General features: G+C 41.6%; 1 protein-coding gene across 2 annotated transcripts in view; it reads right to left on the bottom strand.

The window, feature by feature from the left end:
- Positions 1 to 14,143, bottom strand: part of KNTC1 (kinetochore associated 1) — a 197,179-nt gene that overhangs the window by 165,421 nt on the left and 17,615 nt on the right. For both annotated transcript variants that reach the window (XM_075177790.1, XM_075177780.1), the window contains exons 3-4: positions 12,922 to 13,042; positions 5,348 to 5,463 (exon numbers count right to left, since the gene is read on the bottom strand). In XM_075177790.1, the coding sequence (XP_075033891.1) occupies positions 5,348 to 5,463; positions 12,922 to 13,042 (237 nt within the window). The remainder of the gene's footprint in view (positions 1 to 5,347; positions 5,464 to 12,921; positions 13,043 to 14,143) is intronic.

A 14,143-nucleotide genomic window follows, 5' to 3' on the forward strand; every position in this document is an offset into this window, starting at 1 on the left:
CCTAGTCTCTCCCTCTCTGTCTGTCTGACTGTGTGTCTATATTAGGGAATTTAGACTGTAAGCTCCAATGGGGCAGGGACTGATGTGAATAAGTTCTCTGTACAGCGCTGCGGAATCAGTGGCGCTATATAAATAAATGATGATGATGAGTGTCCTAACAGAAGAGGTGAACAATGAAAAAATTAAGGGCCAAGAACAGAGCTTTGTGGAACCCCAACAGATAATGGGAGTGAAAGGAAGAATGTACCAGAGATAGAAACACTTAAGGATAGTAGGAAATGAACCAGCAGAGAACTGTGTCACAAAGGCCAATGGAGTGAAGGGTGTGTAGGAGCAGAGTGTGATCAACAATGTCATAAGCAGCAGAGAGGCCTAGGAGAATGAGTATGGAGAAATAACCATTAGACTTTGCAGTAAGTAGATCATTGCTCATTTTTGTGAGAACAGTTTCAGTGGAATTTTCAGGACAGAAGCCCGATTGCAGAAATTCGAGAATGTAGAGAAAGTGAGACAGGCGTTTGTACACTAATCGCTCAAGTAGTTTGAAGGTAAAGGGGAGGAGAAAAATAGGATGGTAGTTGGAGAGAGAGGCTGGAGAGAGAGGCTGGATTGGGAGATGGTTTCTTTAGAATTGGTGAGAAGCGCATGTTTAAATGAAGATGGAAACAGCATAAAGAGAGGAGTTAGAGCTGGGCATGCAGTGGAGCAGAAGCAGCAAAGAAGTTGGGAGGGAATAGGGTTGAGCGGACAGGTTGTAGGGCGAGATGAGATGAGTGTAGAGACATCATTTCAGTTACTGCAGAATTAATTAAGGGTGTATTGGTGAGTTTGGGTGAAGGTGGGTAGTGTGTGAAATTTGGCATGAGGAAATATCTTGTCGAATGGAGACAATTTTGTCTTTGAAATAGGTGGCAAAATCATGGGCTGTGAGTGAGGAAGGAGGAGGTTCAGATGGGCAGAGAAGTGAGTTGAAGGTGGCAAAAGGTGGGTTAGAAGACTGGGTGGATATTAGAGATTTGAAGAATGTTTGTTTGGTAATTGAAAGGGCAGTGCTGTAAGGTGAAAGGTTGAATTTATAGTGGAGGAAATCAGGATAGGAACAAGATTTCCTCCAGTGGCACTCTGCAGCCCAGGAGCACAGTTGCTGGTAGCAGGTTTGTTTGGTGTACCATGGTTGGGGATTCGATCGTCGGAGACTATGTGGTAGCTGGAGCTGCATTGTCTAGGGCTGCAGTGAGTTTTGTTGTAGAAAGAGGAGCTCTGATTATGGCAGGACAATATAGACTTAGGAGAAAATAGTTGTTTTAGTGAAGATGAGAAGTGAATTGGGTTAAGGGTACTTAGGCGTCGTCGTGTACGTGTGGATTCTGGTGCAGGGGGAGGGCATGAGGTAAGGAGAGACTGAAGGGAAGGACGCTGTGGCCGTAGAGTGGGAAATGCTAAGTTGGTGAAACTGGAGATGAAGCAGTAGCAAGATCAAGGGAGTGTCCATCACAGTGGTGGGAGATTAGTCCACTGGGAGAGACCAAAGGAGGAAGTAAGTGAAAGAAGTTTAGTGGTAGAAGAGACAGTGAGATTATCAATGGGGAAGTTGAAATTGCCTCGTATGAGAGTAGACATGTCAAAGGATAGGAAATAAGTCAGTCAGGCTGCAAAGTTGTCAAGAAATTGGGAATCTAGACCTGGGTGGGACGATAAATGACATCTACACAAACTTGATTAGGATAATATAGACAGATAGTGTGGACTTCAAAGGAAGAGAATGAAAATGAGGGTTCAGAGTTGGAAGGTGTATCTTTGAGAAAGTAGAATGTCTACTCCACCATCTTGTCTGTTTCTGGATCTGGGGGTATAGCTGAGGGAGGGTCCCCCATAGGAGAGAGCTGCAGGGAATTTAGTGTCAAGACGCGGTGGCAAGGAGGTTGAGGGATTTAGAAATTAATAGATATGGATGGATGTAAGTTTGTTACAAATAGATCTGGCGGTCCATCGTGCACAGGAGAAGGAAAGAGAGGGTAGTGGAGAGATGTGGAGAAGGGTGGCGGGACTGAAAGTACGGGAAGGATGGGGATTGTACGAGGTCCAGGGTTAGATGAGATATCACCAGCAACCATGCGAAGGAGCAGGGTGAGGAAGAGGACATGCAAGGAGGATTTTTGGATGTGCTGTTTATTTCTATTTATGTAGGGTGGCAGGTGCAGAAGACAAAACAGTTCATGTGTGCAGACTAGTAGTGAATGAAATCATAATAGGGGAGGGAGAAATAATATGATGGAGAAAGAAGAGAAGTGTGGTGATAGTAAATAGGGCAGAGTGTAAATTGAGTAGGTGCATGCTTGAGACATGTGAATGATTTTGCATTAGTTGGGGTAGGTAACATGAGAGTAGAAAGGAACAATTGATCCAAATAGTGCAGGGCAATGGATGAGGTTAAAGATACTTTACCGCCCTAGCTGGGGTTAATGGAGTGGCTGACACAACAAGGTCACAACAAAGTCCAGCAGGATGCTGACAGTTGGGTGCAGAGGGTCCAGCAGTCAAACAGAGATGGTAACAACAATCACAATTGAGCTCAGTGGGCAGCTGAACAGATGTTGAAACAGCAATGACAGATGAGCTCTGTGGGTCCCACAGTTGGACAGAGATAGTAGTACAGTAGATCCTAAAAGAGACTTGTTTCTGGTATGAAGTCGATCAGCGCTGCTGTGACGTTGCAAACACTATTTAGAATATCCAATGCTTTACTGTGCGAGAATAAGAAAAAGTGGGAACTTGGGCAAAGAGCTGAGCAAGTGTACAGCTTACTCTAACTTTCTGCCTGTCCCCCCTCCCTCTTTCTCTGGAAAGTTTCAAAATTGAAAGGGAATCCCTTTCCCATCAGTTTGTTAAGTTTCAGTTTCTGTATAGGAGGGTTGTCCCATTGTCTTAGTTTTGTTCACTTTTTGGGTATGGTTTTTTTGTGTAAATTATGAATGCGGTACAAAAGTAACCGAACATCACCGTCATTTTTTTCTCAACTAAGAGACAGAACACCATGCTGATTTTTTTGTGGTAGTAAAATATATCTTTGTTAAGTACCTAAAAAGAATTGGGATCTCTCATATTGATTTTAACTTACCATCTCTCTAATTCTTTTCTAAAAGCTTGGATTTTTGCTAACTCGGAACGTAGGGCAGATAATTTGGTTTGAACTTTTGGATTGGGAGGAAAAGTTACACCTTAAGGGTCCAAATGTCGTAGCAATTCCTTAATAAACACCCGTGATACTTCAAATAAATTGGAGTAAATAAAATAAGCCGCAATTAGTAAATAATTTAATACATTGAAAAATCAATATTTTGAAAACTAATTGTCAGACAGTCGAGGTATTTAGCACAAATAGTTTATTGGACCATTCTTTAACTAAATTATTATTTTTTTAAATCTGAGATGGGTGGTGGACACACCTGGTTGAACTGATGTGAATTACTCTGCTATTATAACAATATATGCACCGTCTTCTACAATTGGAAGCTTTCTGCATTCCCTATCCAGCACACTCCATTTTTACCAAGAAATACATTATTGTATGCTATTGTTTAGAAGTGTTGATGTGCAATTGTATGCTTCTTTATTCCATTCCATAAGTATCGTGTCATGTCACCTGTAAATTTCTGGTGCGATAAAGTAATACCCATCATTCCATTTGGGTGACAAATGAAACCATTCTAGGAAACTATCCACACTTTTGTTCAATTTTGCTATATCAAGAGTGTGAAGTACAGGAAAACCAAGCACTGGGTGCAAAATAAGGCTGGGTACACTACAGGAAATTTCTAATGATGCAATATTTTTAGCAATTCTACCTGCGACTGAGAATGCCGACACACTTTACCACGACTAAAAAAAATAGCGATTACTATAAGAGGTACAACTGCAATGGTGGGACCCGCTGCCTGTATAATGTAATGCAGGCGGTGGGTCCGGCCATTGCTGCTTTAAAAGCGGCATTTTCAGTCTGACCATTACAAGTGATGTAATTTCTAAGTGTAGATTTTTCTCCAAGTCGCGTTTTAAAGATGGATGTAATTATGGAGGTATTTAAACGTCCCTGAAATTCTCCCTGTCTATTACATGTTAAGTCGATATTTCTATGTCAGTCTTATAGTAATCGCCATTTTTTAGTCATAGTAAAGTGTGTCAGCAGTCTCAGTGCAGATGAATTGACTACCGCCGCCTGTGTAAACACTATTGAAGTTTTACACTGTTAACCGTCAGATCTGTGCTCTTCATCATAAGCATTGGCTGAAAAGACCCGGACTCTGCACACCCCATACAGATCTATGCACACTGCATTTGTGAATGCATACACACTGCAGGATTGGAACGACATCCTTCCATCAGCTTAAAAATCTTGTTCAACAATACGATGGGCTTTGTAATGATAGTCGTTCAATGTTGCAGCGTACACACTAGTGCAATATCGGCCCAACTGGTCGTTTATCATCTGATTGGCACGATTATCGGCTGAAAACACTGTAGTGTGCATCAAGCCTAAATATAGGGGGGAAAAAGGAATTATCCTGAAAAAAAACAGAACATATAGGAGTCATAATCAAAAGCTAGAAACAAGGGATTCTATAGAAGCCTTGGTAAAGGAGATGTTTTATCATTGCAGTGTCTCCCTCATCTATGCCTCTCTCATGGCAGATGGAAGCAACATATTGGGCTCCAGGAGCAGAAAAATTTCCACATATGGCTTCCACCTTTTCTGCAAGCTAGGGAAAAAACAAAAAAACATTTTAATGAACCACCTTATGTCCAGATGAGCTGCTCCTACATATCCACCCACAGGAAAAACTGCATCTAGTCTTGGAGATGCGATTCAAGCATTAAAAAGTTAGCGAACAATAGAAGTAAAAAGAAAATTTAAATCAAAACTGGAATGTGCCATATTCCAATATGATCTGCTATTAAGATACTAAATTGGAGACAATGAGTCAACTGTATGAAGTAATGCGTATATAGTAGGCCAACTGAATAGAAGGGTAAGATAAATATGGTTTACGTAGGCACTGTTTACCTGGCACTGTTGCCTCTCAAAGTGATATAATTAAACTGGTTCCTCATTGACAGGGACTAAATCATTCAAAGAATAAAAATGAACTATATCATGAAAAAAACCCAAAAAAAAACGTGTTTCAATGTAGACTTCTCCATATAGAATATGCAGAACTTTTTGGGGAAATCTTTCTCGCAAACGTAAAAGGTTTTGCTAAACATTTAGGAAAAACATTATCAGTCCACAGTAAAACGCGGTTTGAGAACACTTATGAGGTAGATAAATATGTTATTAAAATACACTTACCTTAGTAATGAGGATCTGTCTAGTTAGTACATGAATAAGATGAATATTGCCATTTTTCTCTCCAACCAACATAAACTGTCCTTCATGGCACAGGCCAACAACATCTACTTCAGTATCTATAAAAAGTTGAAATTATGTTACTGCAAGTTTTGTTTACCAATCTACCTTATTAAGTTCTTGAAGCATGGATAAACAATGCAGTGTTGTGCTTTGACACAAACTTCTCCATGCAATTTTGTTAAGAAGTGGGTATTTCTGCTTCCAATTCCTTGAAATGGAGCCACCAATACATTGGCACCGAACGGTGCCAATTTAGATGGTGGGGGGGGGGGAATAATTTATATCAGTCTAGTATATAAGCTATTCCTGTCGAACTTGCTGTGATATCATGTCAGTTATATGTGTGATATAATGTTAAACTAATGTATTTAATTAAAAATAAAAAGGTGACTGGGTTCAGTCTGGGTGACTAGTAACAAAAGCCAATTCCTTTCACAGGTGACCTCCATCTAACTTAAAAACGACATTGGATGTCCCTATCAAACTAGATGCTCTCCCTGTCATAGTTTGGGGACATCTCTGTTGTCAAAGTAAATGCTGACAAGTCAGAAATTCTATTTAACAATACACTCTGGGTAACACAGAAGTTTATTTTACTACAATTTGCATTTGCTAACAGAGAAAAACAATTTACCCTACAAATGAATCAACCTCACATATCAAATCAAACTACCAGTATAGTCATCCAAGCACTTGCCTTCCTGAGACCTTAACAGTCTCTTTGGAAACAGAGGACTCTGACCAGACTTCCATATTATTTTCATTAGTTCCAATGTCAGACAAATAGATCAGGCATATTACTAAAATACATTTTTAACTATAAAATATCCAGTGCCACAAATATCAATATAATAAAATATTTTTATGGATTGGAAAAAAAACAAACAATTGCATGTCTTTTTATGGTATATGCTGTAATTGCCACGCGTCTAACCATTCCTTAGTGGTTTGGAAATCTCTGACGTTAAAAGTAAAGCTGATGCCTATTGACACCCCCTCTTTACTGGTCATATTTCACATCCCATAATTCTCCCCTGAATTGTACCAGACTATGTTAACATTGCATATAAAGATTAAATATGAATTTTACTTAATTCCCTTCATTCTTCTTGGCTTTCGATGTAGCAAAGGAGATCCAGTGGCAGCTCTAACAGTATTTAACAAGTAGCATTTGAATCATGCATGTTTAAAGCAAGTAAAAATGCACATCAGAGGTGTTCAATATGCATTTTTACCCACATTAAAAAAAACATATAGCCGTTACGTATGTGTGCCGGGGATCCGCCGATTGAACAATTGACCTCCGAGAAGCTGATTTTGATAGGGAGCGGAGGGTGCTGGCCTGCGTCCTTGGGCTCATCGTTATACTTACCTGTTCCTCAAATATTTACAACCTATAAAAGTCTCTAATCCTAGTCATTGGAACATAAGGATAGCTAATCAATTTTATCATTATATCTCTATGTTTATAAACACTTTGTATGTTTATTGTGCTCATTGTAATTAATGTGCTTATTGTTATTGTCAATCTCATAAATAAAACTGTTAAAAAAAAAAAAAAAAAAAACATATAGCCAAAGGCTTTCATTTAGATATGCTACATTGGATCTTGAGCATCATCAAAGGAGATTGGCAAAGGATCAGGCAGTGTGTCAATGTGTTGACACTGCTAAAAGAAAACAACAACTACTATGTAGTTGTTCTATCCCTTAGATTGTACGCTCCTCTGAGCAGGGCCATCTCTCCTCCTGTTTCCACCACTTCTAACTCTGCTCTCCAGCTACTTAGCCCTCCACCCCACGTCCACTCTCGCTCCCTCCTCCCCCCTGGGGGTCTCCCTGTCTTCCGCGCCCTCCTTCTTGGGCCCCGTCGTTTGCGGATCCTCCCTCCCCCTTCCCCGCCCTCTCTAGCTGTGCATTGAGCTTACTGAGTTGCTGTGTTTACTGTACTGTGCTGTCTCCCATTGTATTGTAATTTTGTTTGTCTCTGTACGGCGCTGCGGATGCCTTGTGGCGCCTTATAAATAAATAATAATAATAATAATAATAATAATAATAATATGGGTCATTGGGGAGCGACCAAAGTATGATTATTAAGAGGGGAGGTTTTTAAGTAAAAGTGATGATAAAAAACAGGATTTATACTTACGATAAATCTTTTTCTCTGAGTCCATCTGGGGAACACTCCTTAACCATGGGGTTGAGTCGGGGGGAGGAGTCTGGCACCCAAAGAGTTAACTTTTTTCAGCTGACAGCATATCACCCCCGCCAATTCCCAGATACCTCAGTTTGATTACAAAAGCCATTAGGAAGATAGCCCAATCAACCAAGACACACCACTCAACAGAGGGGGGAGTGAAGACAAAACAACGAAAAGACGGGGGGGGGACGGGGGGGGGGGGTCGGAGTGTCCCCCAGATGGACTCAGAGAAAAAGATTTATCGTAAGTATAAATCCCGTTTTCTCTTTCATCCATCTGGGGGACACTCCTTAACCATGGGGACTTACAAAAGCAATCCCTCTGAAGGGTGGGACCGCTCTGATCTCCTTGCACGCAGAACACTACGGCCAAAGGAGGCGTCCCCAGACGCAAATATATTAAATTGGTAGAATTTCGTAAAGGTATGGACCGAGGACCAGGTGGCTGCCCTGCACAGCTGGTCCGCCGTGGCTCCATTACGAGCCGCCCAAGACGCCCCAACAGACCGGGTAGAATGGGCAACAATACGTTTCGGCACAGGGAGATTAATACTTTGGACATAAGCCTCCCTGATAGTCAGGGTAAGCCATCTGGCAATAGTTTGCTTAGATGCTGGCCATCCCCGTTTGGAAAAGTCAAACAACACAAATAGAGACTCTGTCTTACGTATCTTTGCAGATCTCTTAACATATATACGTAATGCCCTCACTACGTGCAAATATTTATTTGTCTTTGTTCCAGGAGTCTGAGGGTCCTCTCTCTACGGGACTCTGTAGGGCAGGTTTTACCTGCAGCCCCAAGGCCTTGCTAGGACGTCCCTTACCAGTGGATCCCTTGTTCTTGCGCAGAACTCTGGGACTTCCCTGTCTTTTGTTCGGTTCTTGTCCAGCAACCACCAGCTGAGGACCTACCTCCTCCACTGGTACCTCGAACACGGGAATGCTCCTCTGGGGTGAGACCCTGCCCAGGGAAAGGTCGCGAAAGATGTCACCATCTTTCCCAGCAGCTTCAAAGACCTGGCTACTGACAGCCTCTTGTCTGACAGGATCCTGCCTGTCCACTCCATCTAGGACCTCAACTTGTCCTGTGAAGACAACCTTCTGCTGCGTACCAAGTCCCTCATTAGTCTCAAGAAACTCATTCTTAGACAAGGGATTCTCTGTGACCCTTTCAGACTCTAGAAGTTCGGTCATAGACTGAACAACTCGTCTAGCCTTAGCACCCTGAATGGGTGTGACTAAAACCTTTTCCCTTACTGGAAATTCTAAGCCTGTATAGCTTCGTCTGAACGAAGCAAATCGACAGCCCTGAGCTCTTTCTGATTTGACAGAAGCCAGCGAGGTAATTTTTTTCAAAACCTGAGGTGAGCTGGTCCCATGAATTCTATCACGATATTCTGGACCTACTCGTCTACCGAGGACCCTGTCTGCTGCCGGGGAAACCCAAGCAGCCGTCCTCCCACCCCACCCTCTGGAACCAGATGTGGGTGGTAGTCATGCTGCTGGTCTATCCGGCAGCTTGGCGGAAGAAGCTCTCCGCGCCACAGGGGCAAAGGATGACCTTCCCCTACGGGACTGTCTCCTGGATTCCACGGCCCCTGGACTGGTAGTCTGGCCTCTGCCAGACCAGCCCCCGTAAGGAGGCTGTCTGAAAGAACTAAACCTAGGCCTAGCCCTAGGTCTTGGGAGTATTTACAGGCAAGGACGTCTTCTTGCCCCCTGAAGCCTGTAAAATCCAAGAGTCTAATTCTGGACCAAATAACATCCCACCCGTATACTGGATGGATTCTAATGATCGACTCTGAATCCGCATTCCAAGCCCTTAACCATAACGCCCTTCTAGCTACTACAGCTGTAGCTGAAATAGACGAAGCTATGGAGGCCGAATTATGGGCCGCTTCATATACATAGACTGCTGCCTCCCTTAGCTGCATGGCCAGAGGCAGTAATCTGAATCCTACAAGGCAGACTAACTGCCCTGCCCAGACTTCCATGGCCCTAGCTACCCAGGTAGAGGACAATGCTGGCCTGAGGCTAATACCGGCGGCCGAGAAGATCGACTTCAGCAGGGATTCTAATTTCTTGTCAGTCGCGTCCTGTAAGGTCGCTGACCCGGGTACAGGTAGTGTAGTCTGACGAACCAATCTCGCCACAGGTGTATCTACCTTTGCCACCTGTTCCCAATGGGTCATATCCTCCTCTTGAAGGGGATACAATCCGCCAAACTTCCTTGGCATAGAGAACCTTTTATATGGATATTTCCAAGAGGCCTCTACAATATCCCTCAATTCAACTGAGGGAGGGAACCTGACCACCTGCTTAGAAGCCTTCTTAAAGAGGGAGCAGTCCAAGGACTTTGTCTCCTCTACTTCAGCAAACCCCAAGGTCTGACGAACTGCTCTTACCAGGTCGTCCATACCCTGGTGCCTAGAGTTTCCTTCTGACTCTATAATGGACACATCTGAATCGTCCAACAATTCCCCCTCCTCCTCTGAGGAACTCTCAGAGTCTGACACTGACCACAGCGCTTTAGCTGTTTTTCTACGTCTTTTAACACTACGCTTGTGTCTGGGGTTCTCCAGTAGATGGGTAAGCCGGTCTAGGCTTTTAGCCACCGTTGACCAACCCACCTCTCCCATCTGGGAAACCCCCGGGAGGGCTGGGGAGGGAAATACACCGACCCCTGGGGAAAATGACTCATCTGTCATTCCTACTGTTATACCCTGAGAAACCACAGATGTAGCTGGGATCTCAACTGGTTTAGAGAACAGATTTACAAGGGTATTAACTCCCTGTGTTAAGGCAGCCGCCCACTCAGGAGGATCTACCGTTATGGTGGAGGTGTCTATAGGCTGTTTCACAGGAGCCACAGTGCAGGCTGCACAGAGCCCACCCCTGATCCAGCCGTTCACTTGTTAGTTTAACATTACATTTTGAACAGACATTATGTTTGGTACGTGTTGTTTTGCTTTTATCTGCCATCACAAGATAAGAAAAACTAAATCACATTTCAAAATTCACAAACACTTCTCCAATTTATCAGAAAATACAGATTAGGTTATATTAACATATAGTATTTCTGATTTAAATAAGACAGGCTTGGAAAACTTTATAGTTTTCTCATAAACAACAGTTCTCTCAACACATCATTGTCTTATAATATACATGTCTACACATGCACACACATACACACACAAGAAATAAAAGTGATACTCAGCGGGGAAGATATGTGTCAACAGTGCACTTCTCTTCAAATGACTGCTGCAACTGTCCTCCTTTTGAAGCTTGGCGCCAAAAAGGGATCTTCCACTTGCTCACTCAGCGGGGGAGGGGAAGAGGTGCTTCTCAACACATTCCCCTACCACTGGAATCTCCTTCTGTGTCTCTGTTAACAGCGATTTCCCCATTCTACTTAGGTGAAATCCTGTTGCTTTATCTTTCTCACATTTTGCTACCACACCACAAAATACAGGTACATATTTATCTATGAACCAGTCAAAAGATAGTATTTCTGTTCCTTTTCCTCTATATAGAGAGTATAAGGTATAATTAGTCAAGCTGAAAGGCTGCAGCAGGTTTTTCAGTAATGACTGCAATTAGCACAGAACACCTGGGCCCATTTAGCATTACATTTGGAACAGACAATATGTTTGGCACGCCCAAACGCTTCCACAACCTTTATCAGAAAATACAGACTAGGTTATTTAACATATCATAGTATTTCTGATTAAGGAAAACTATAAAGTTCTCCAAAGCTGTCTTATTTAAACACAGTTCTCTCAACGCCTCATAGTCTTATAATACACATGCATACACAGAAGAAACAAAGTGATACTTAGCGTGGAAGATATGTGTCAACAGTGCATTTCTCTCCAAATGACTGTTGCATCTGTCCTCCTTTTGAACTTTGGCGCCAAAAGGGATCTTCCACGTGCTCACTCAGCAAGGGGGCGGGAGTGGTGTTCCTTAAACACATTCCCCTTCCATTGGCTCTCCTTCTGTGTTGTTTACTTTAACAGTGTTTTGCCCTTTCTCTTATTTTAGGGGAAAACCTGTTAGAATGTGTTCCCTGCTAGCGCTATTCAAAGCGCGCCATCCTCAAGAATTCACTACCATCCCCATGGGAGGAGGAACTTTGTATACTCCAGCTGGCTTCCGGGGAACCTCAGCAGTAAAGGCGCTCTCTGCCTAATGGCAGCGCCCGTCCTGCATCAGCGGGAAGAGTCTCTTGCCGACTGCTTCCCGCTGTGAGAATCATCTTTTCAGTTAAACATCAAGTAAAGGCGCTATTTTACATTAGTATATGAGGGGTAGAAAAAAAAAAAGTTGGCCGGAGGATGAGATTTTGCTTTGTTAAATATAAAGGCGTTTGACATTTTATATTGGCTCCTAAGTTTTTCAAATTCTTTTCCACTCCTGTAATATATAGTAAAAGTTGTGCATTACTGAGCTGTATAATATACCTTAAAGTATTGAAATATTTATAATATTAGGAATAATATTTATAATAAAAAGCCCATCATACTATATGTCACTCTCCACAGCAAGTTGCTATGTTGGGGAGAGCTGCTTACCTAATAGAGCAGCAATTTGACCAATAGTTTGCAGACATGTTTTGCGTAAATACACTATGTGAATTGGGCGATTCGTAGGGGGGCAGTGTGGCCCACATTTTTATTTACCCTCATGGTTCAGACATAAAATTTAAATTTTACCATTTAGTGGTCCTAAAAACATAGTGAATGAGAACAAAGGAAAATCCACAGTGTGAAAATCAAAACAAGAGATATAGATAAATATATAACCATGATTTGAAGGGGTAGGGAAAAGTGCAGAATTCATGGATGAGTCGTTCAAAACATAAGGGTTGAAAACAATGTTCATCCGTTGAAACCTAGACAAGTTATAGCCAAATATTAATAGTCATTGGCTATTTCATTAAGATACCAGGGGGTAAATGTATTAAGCTGAGAGTTTTCCGGTGGTTTAAAAAGTGGAGATGTTGCCTATAGCAACCAATCAGATTCTAGTTATTTTGTAGAATGTACTAAATAAATGACAGCTTAAATCTGAGCTCGATACATTTACCCCCAAGGTCCATAATTTGGACTCCATTTTCAAACTATGTACTATTTATTGGTCTTGTAAGTGTATTTAGCATAAACTGTGAGAGATGTGTGCATATTGTGAAAGTTTCATTCCCTTAACAGGGATATTCAGTTTTTTATATACCTCCTGTATATGGCTCAGTTTACGGTTTAACATTAAAATATACAGGTTTAACAAAATATTGCATGCCCTAAAATTTAAACTCACCAAACTGTAGCTGAAGCTGAATAGACTGGCAAATGCTGTCAAGAAGGCATATAGATTTGTCTGCAACAATAATACATCCTTCACTTGAATTGCAGGCAAAAAGTTTTGGATTAAATGACACCTTGAAAATGAAAAAGCAGTGATTATTCACTTATTCAACATATTAACTAACATGACATTTTAGGTGTTGGCATAGTAAAACAAAACGCAGTATTGAGCACAAGGTTAAAAAAAAAAAAAAAAAATTAGGGGTCCGATTCAGAGCAAGACATATGTACGTTTGCATAGCGTATATATACATTGTGCATGCTCAGAAAGTGAACATATGCAACTGCTGTGGCTTTTCAGACCTGCGAGATTTTGACACTTACAAATCCTTCCACCTTAAAACGCGTGACAGGGGAGGGAAGGGGTGTTCTGACGTAGGATGATACAATAATGGTGTGTTCGAGCAATTGCGTACATTTTCAAACATAAACATAGTCACAGATATGACTGAAAAACTTGTTTTGTTTGCAGGTGGTCCAGAGCAAGGGCGAGGAGGACGAGGACCACCTGAAATAACCTACCCCTTGTAATTAGAGGTTTGCAAACGCTTATTGAGACATTAGTAGTCACTCAACCATAATTAAGATTTTCAAAATTTTCAACTCTGAATCAGGCCTTGATGTTTTTTTCGTTTCTACAATTCTTTTTTAGATACTTCCAAACAAACAACTGTCTTTTCTACTATGCTTTGGTAGATACATGTATTAATCATTTAAGCAACAATTTCTAAGGTGTTGTAGCTCTGAACTGCATAGCATCCAATGGATTGGATTGCATAACACTGAATTAAATTCTTTATATATACACACACCTGACAACAGATGTCACCATAGCTCAAACACGCTGCTCTGCCATTTTGTGAGGAGGGACATTTGAATAAGTCCTCTTTGAAATGTTTAGATACCCACCGGCAGGCAAAGAGGAAGACTCAACTCTGGAAACAAACCACCTGTAAACAAAACTTTAAAAGACTTCTCTTCTGATATAGAAGTCTTATTACAAAAATCTGCAGACAAGCTATCAAGTGAAGTTCACATGAGTGTTTTATGCGAAACATGTAGAGGAGTAATGAAGAGGATTCACTAAAGCTTGCGGGCAGACGCAAAATCATCATTGAAGTATACTCTCAACATCATTCTGTAATCAATTGGAAATTATTTTCTGATAAACCAAC

Source organism: Mixophyes fleayi, chromosome 1 (assembly GCF_038048845.1).
Source record: "Mixophyes fleayi isolate aMixFle1 chromosome 1, aMixFle1.hap1, whole genome shotgun sequence".
NCBI classification, from domain to species: domain Eukaryota; kingdom Metazoa; phylum Chordata; class Amphibia; order Anura; family Limnodynastidae; genus Mixophyes; species Mixophyes fleayi.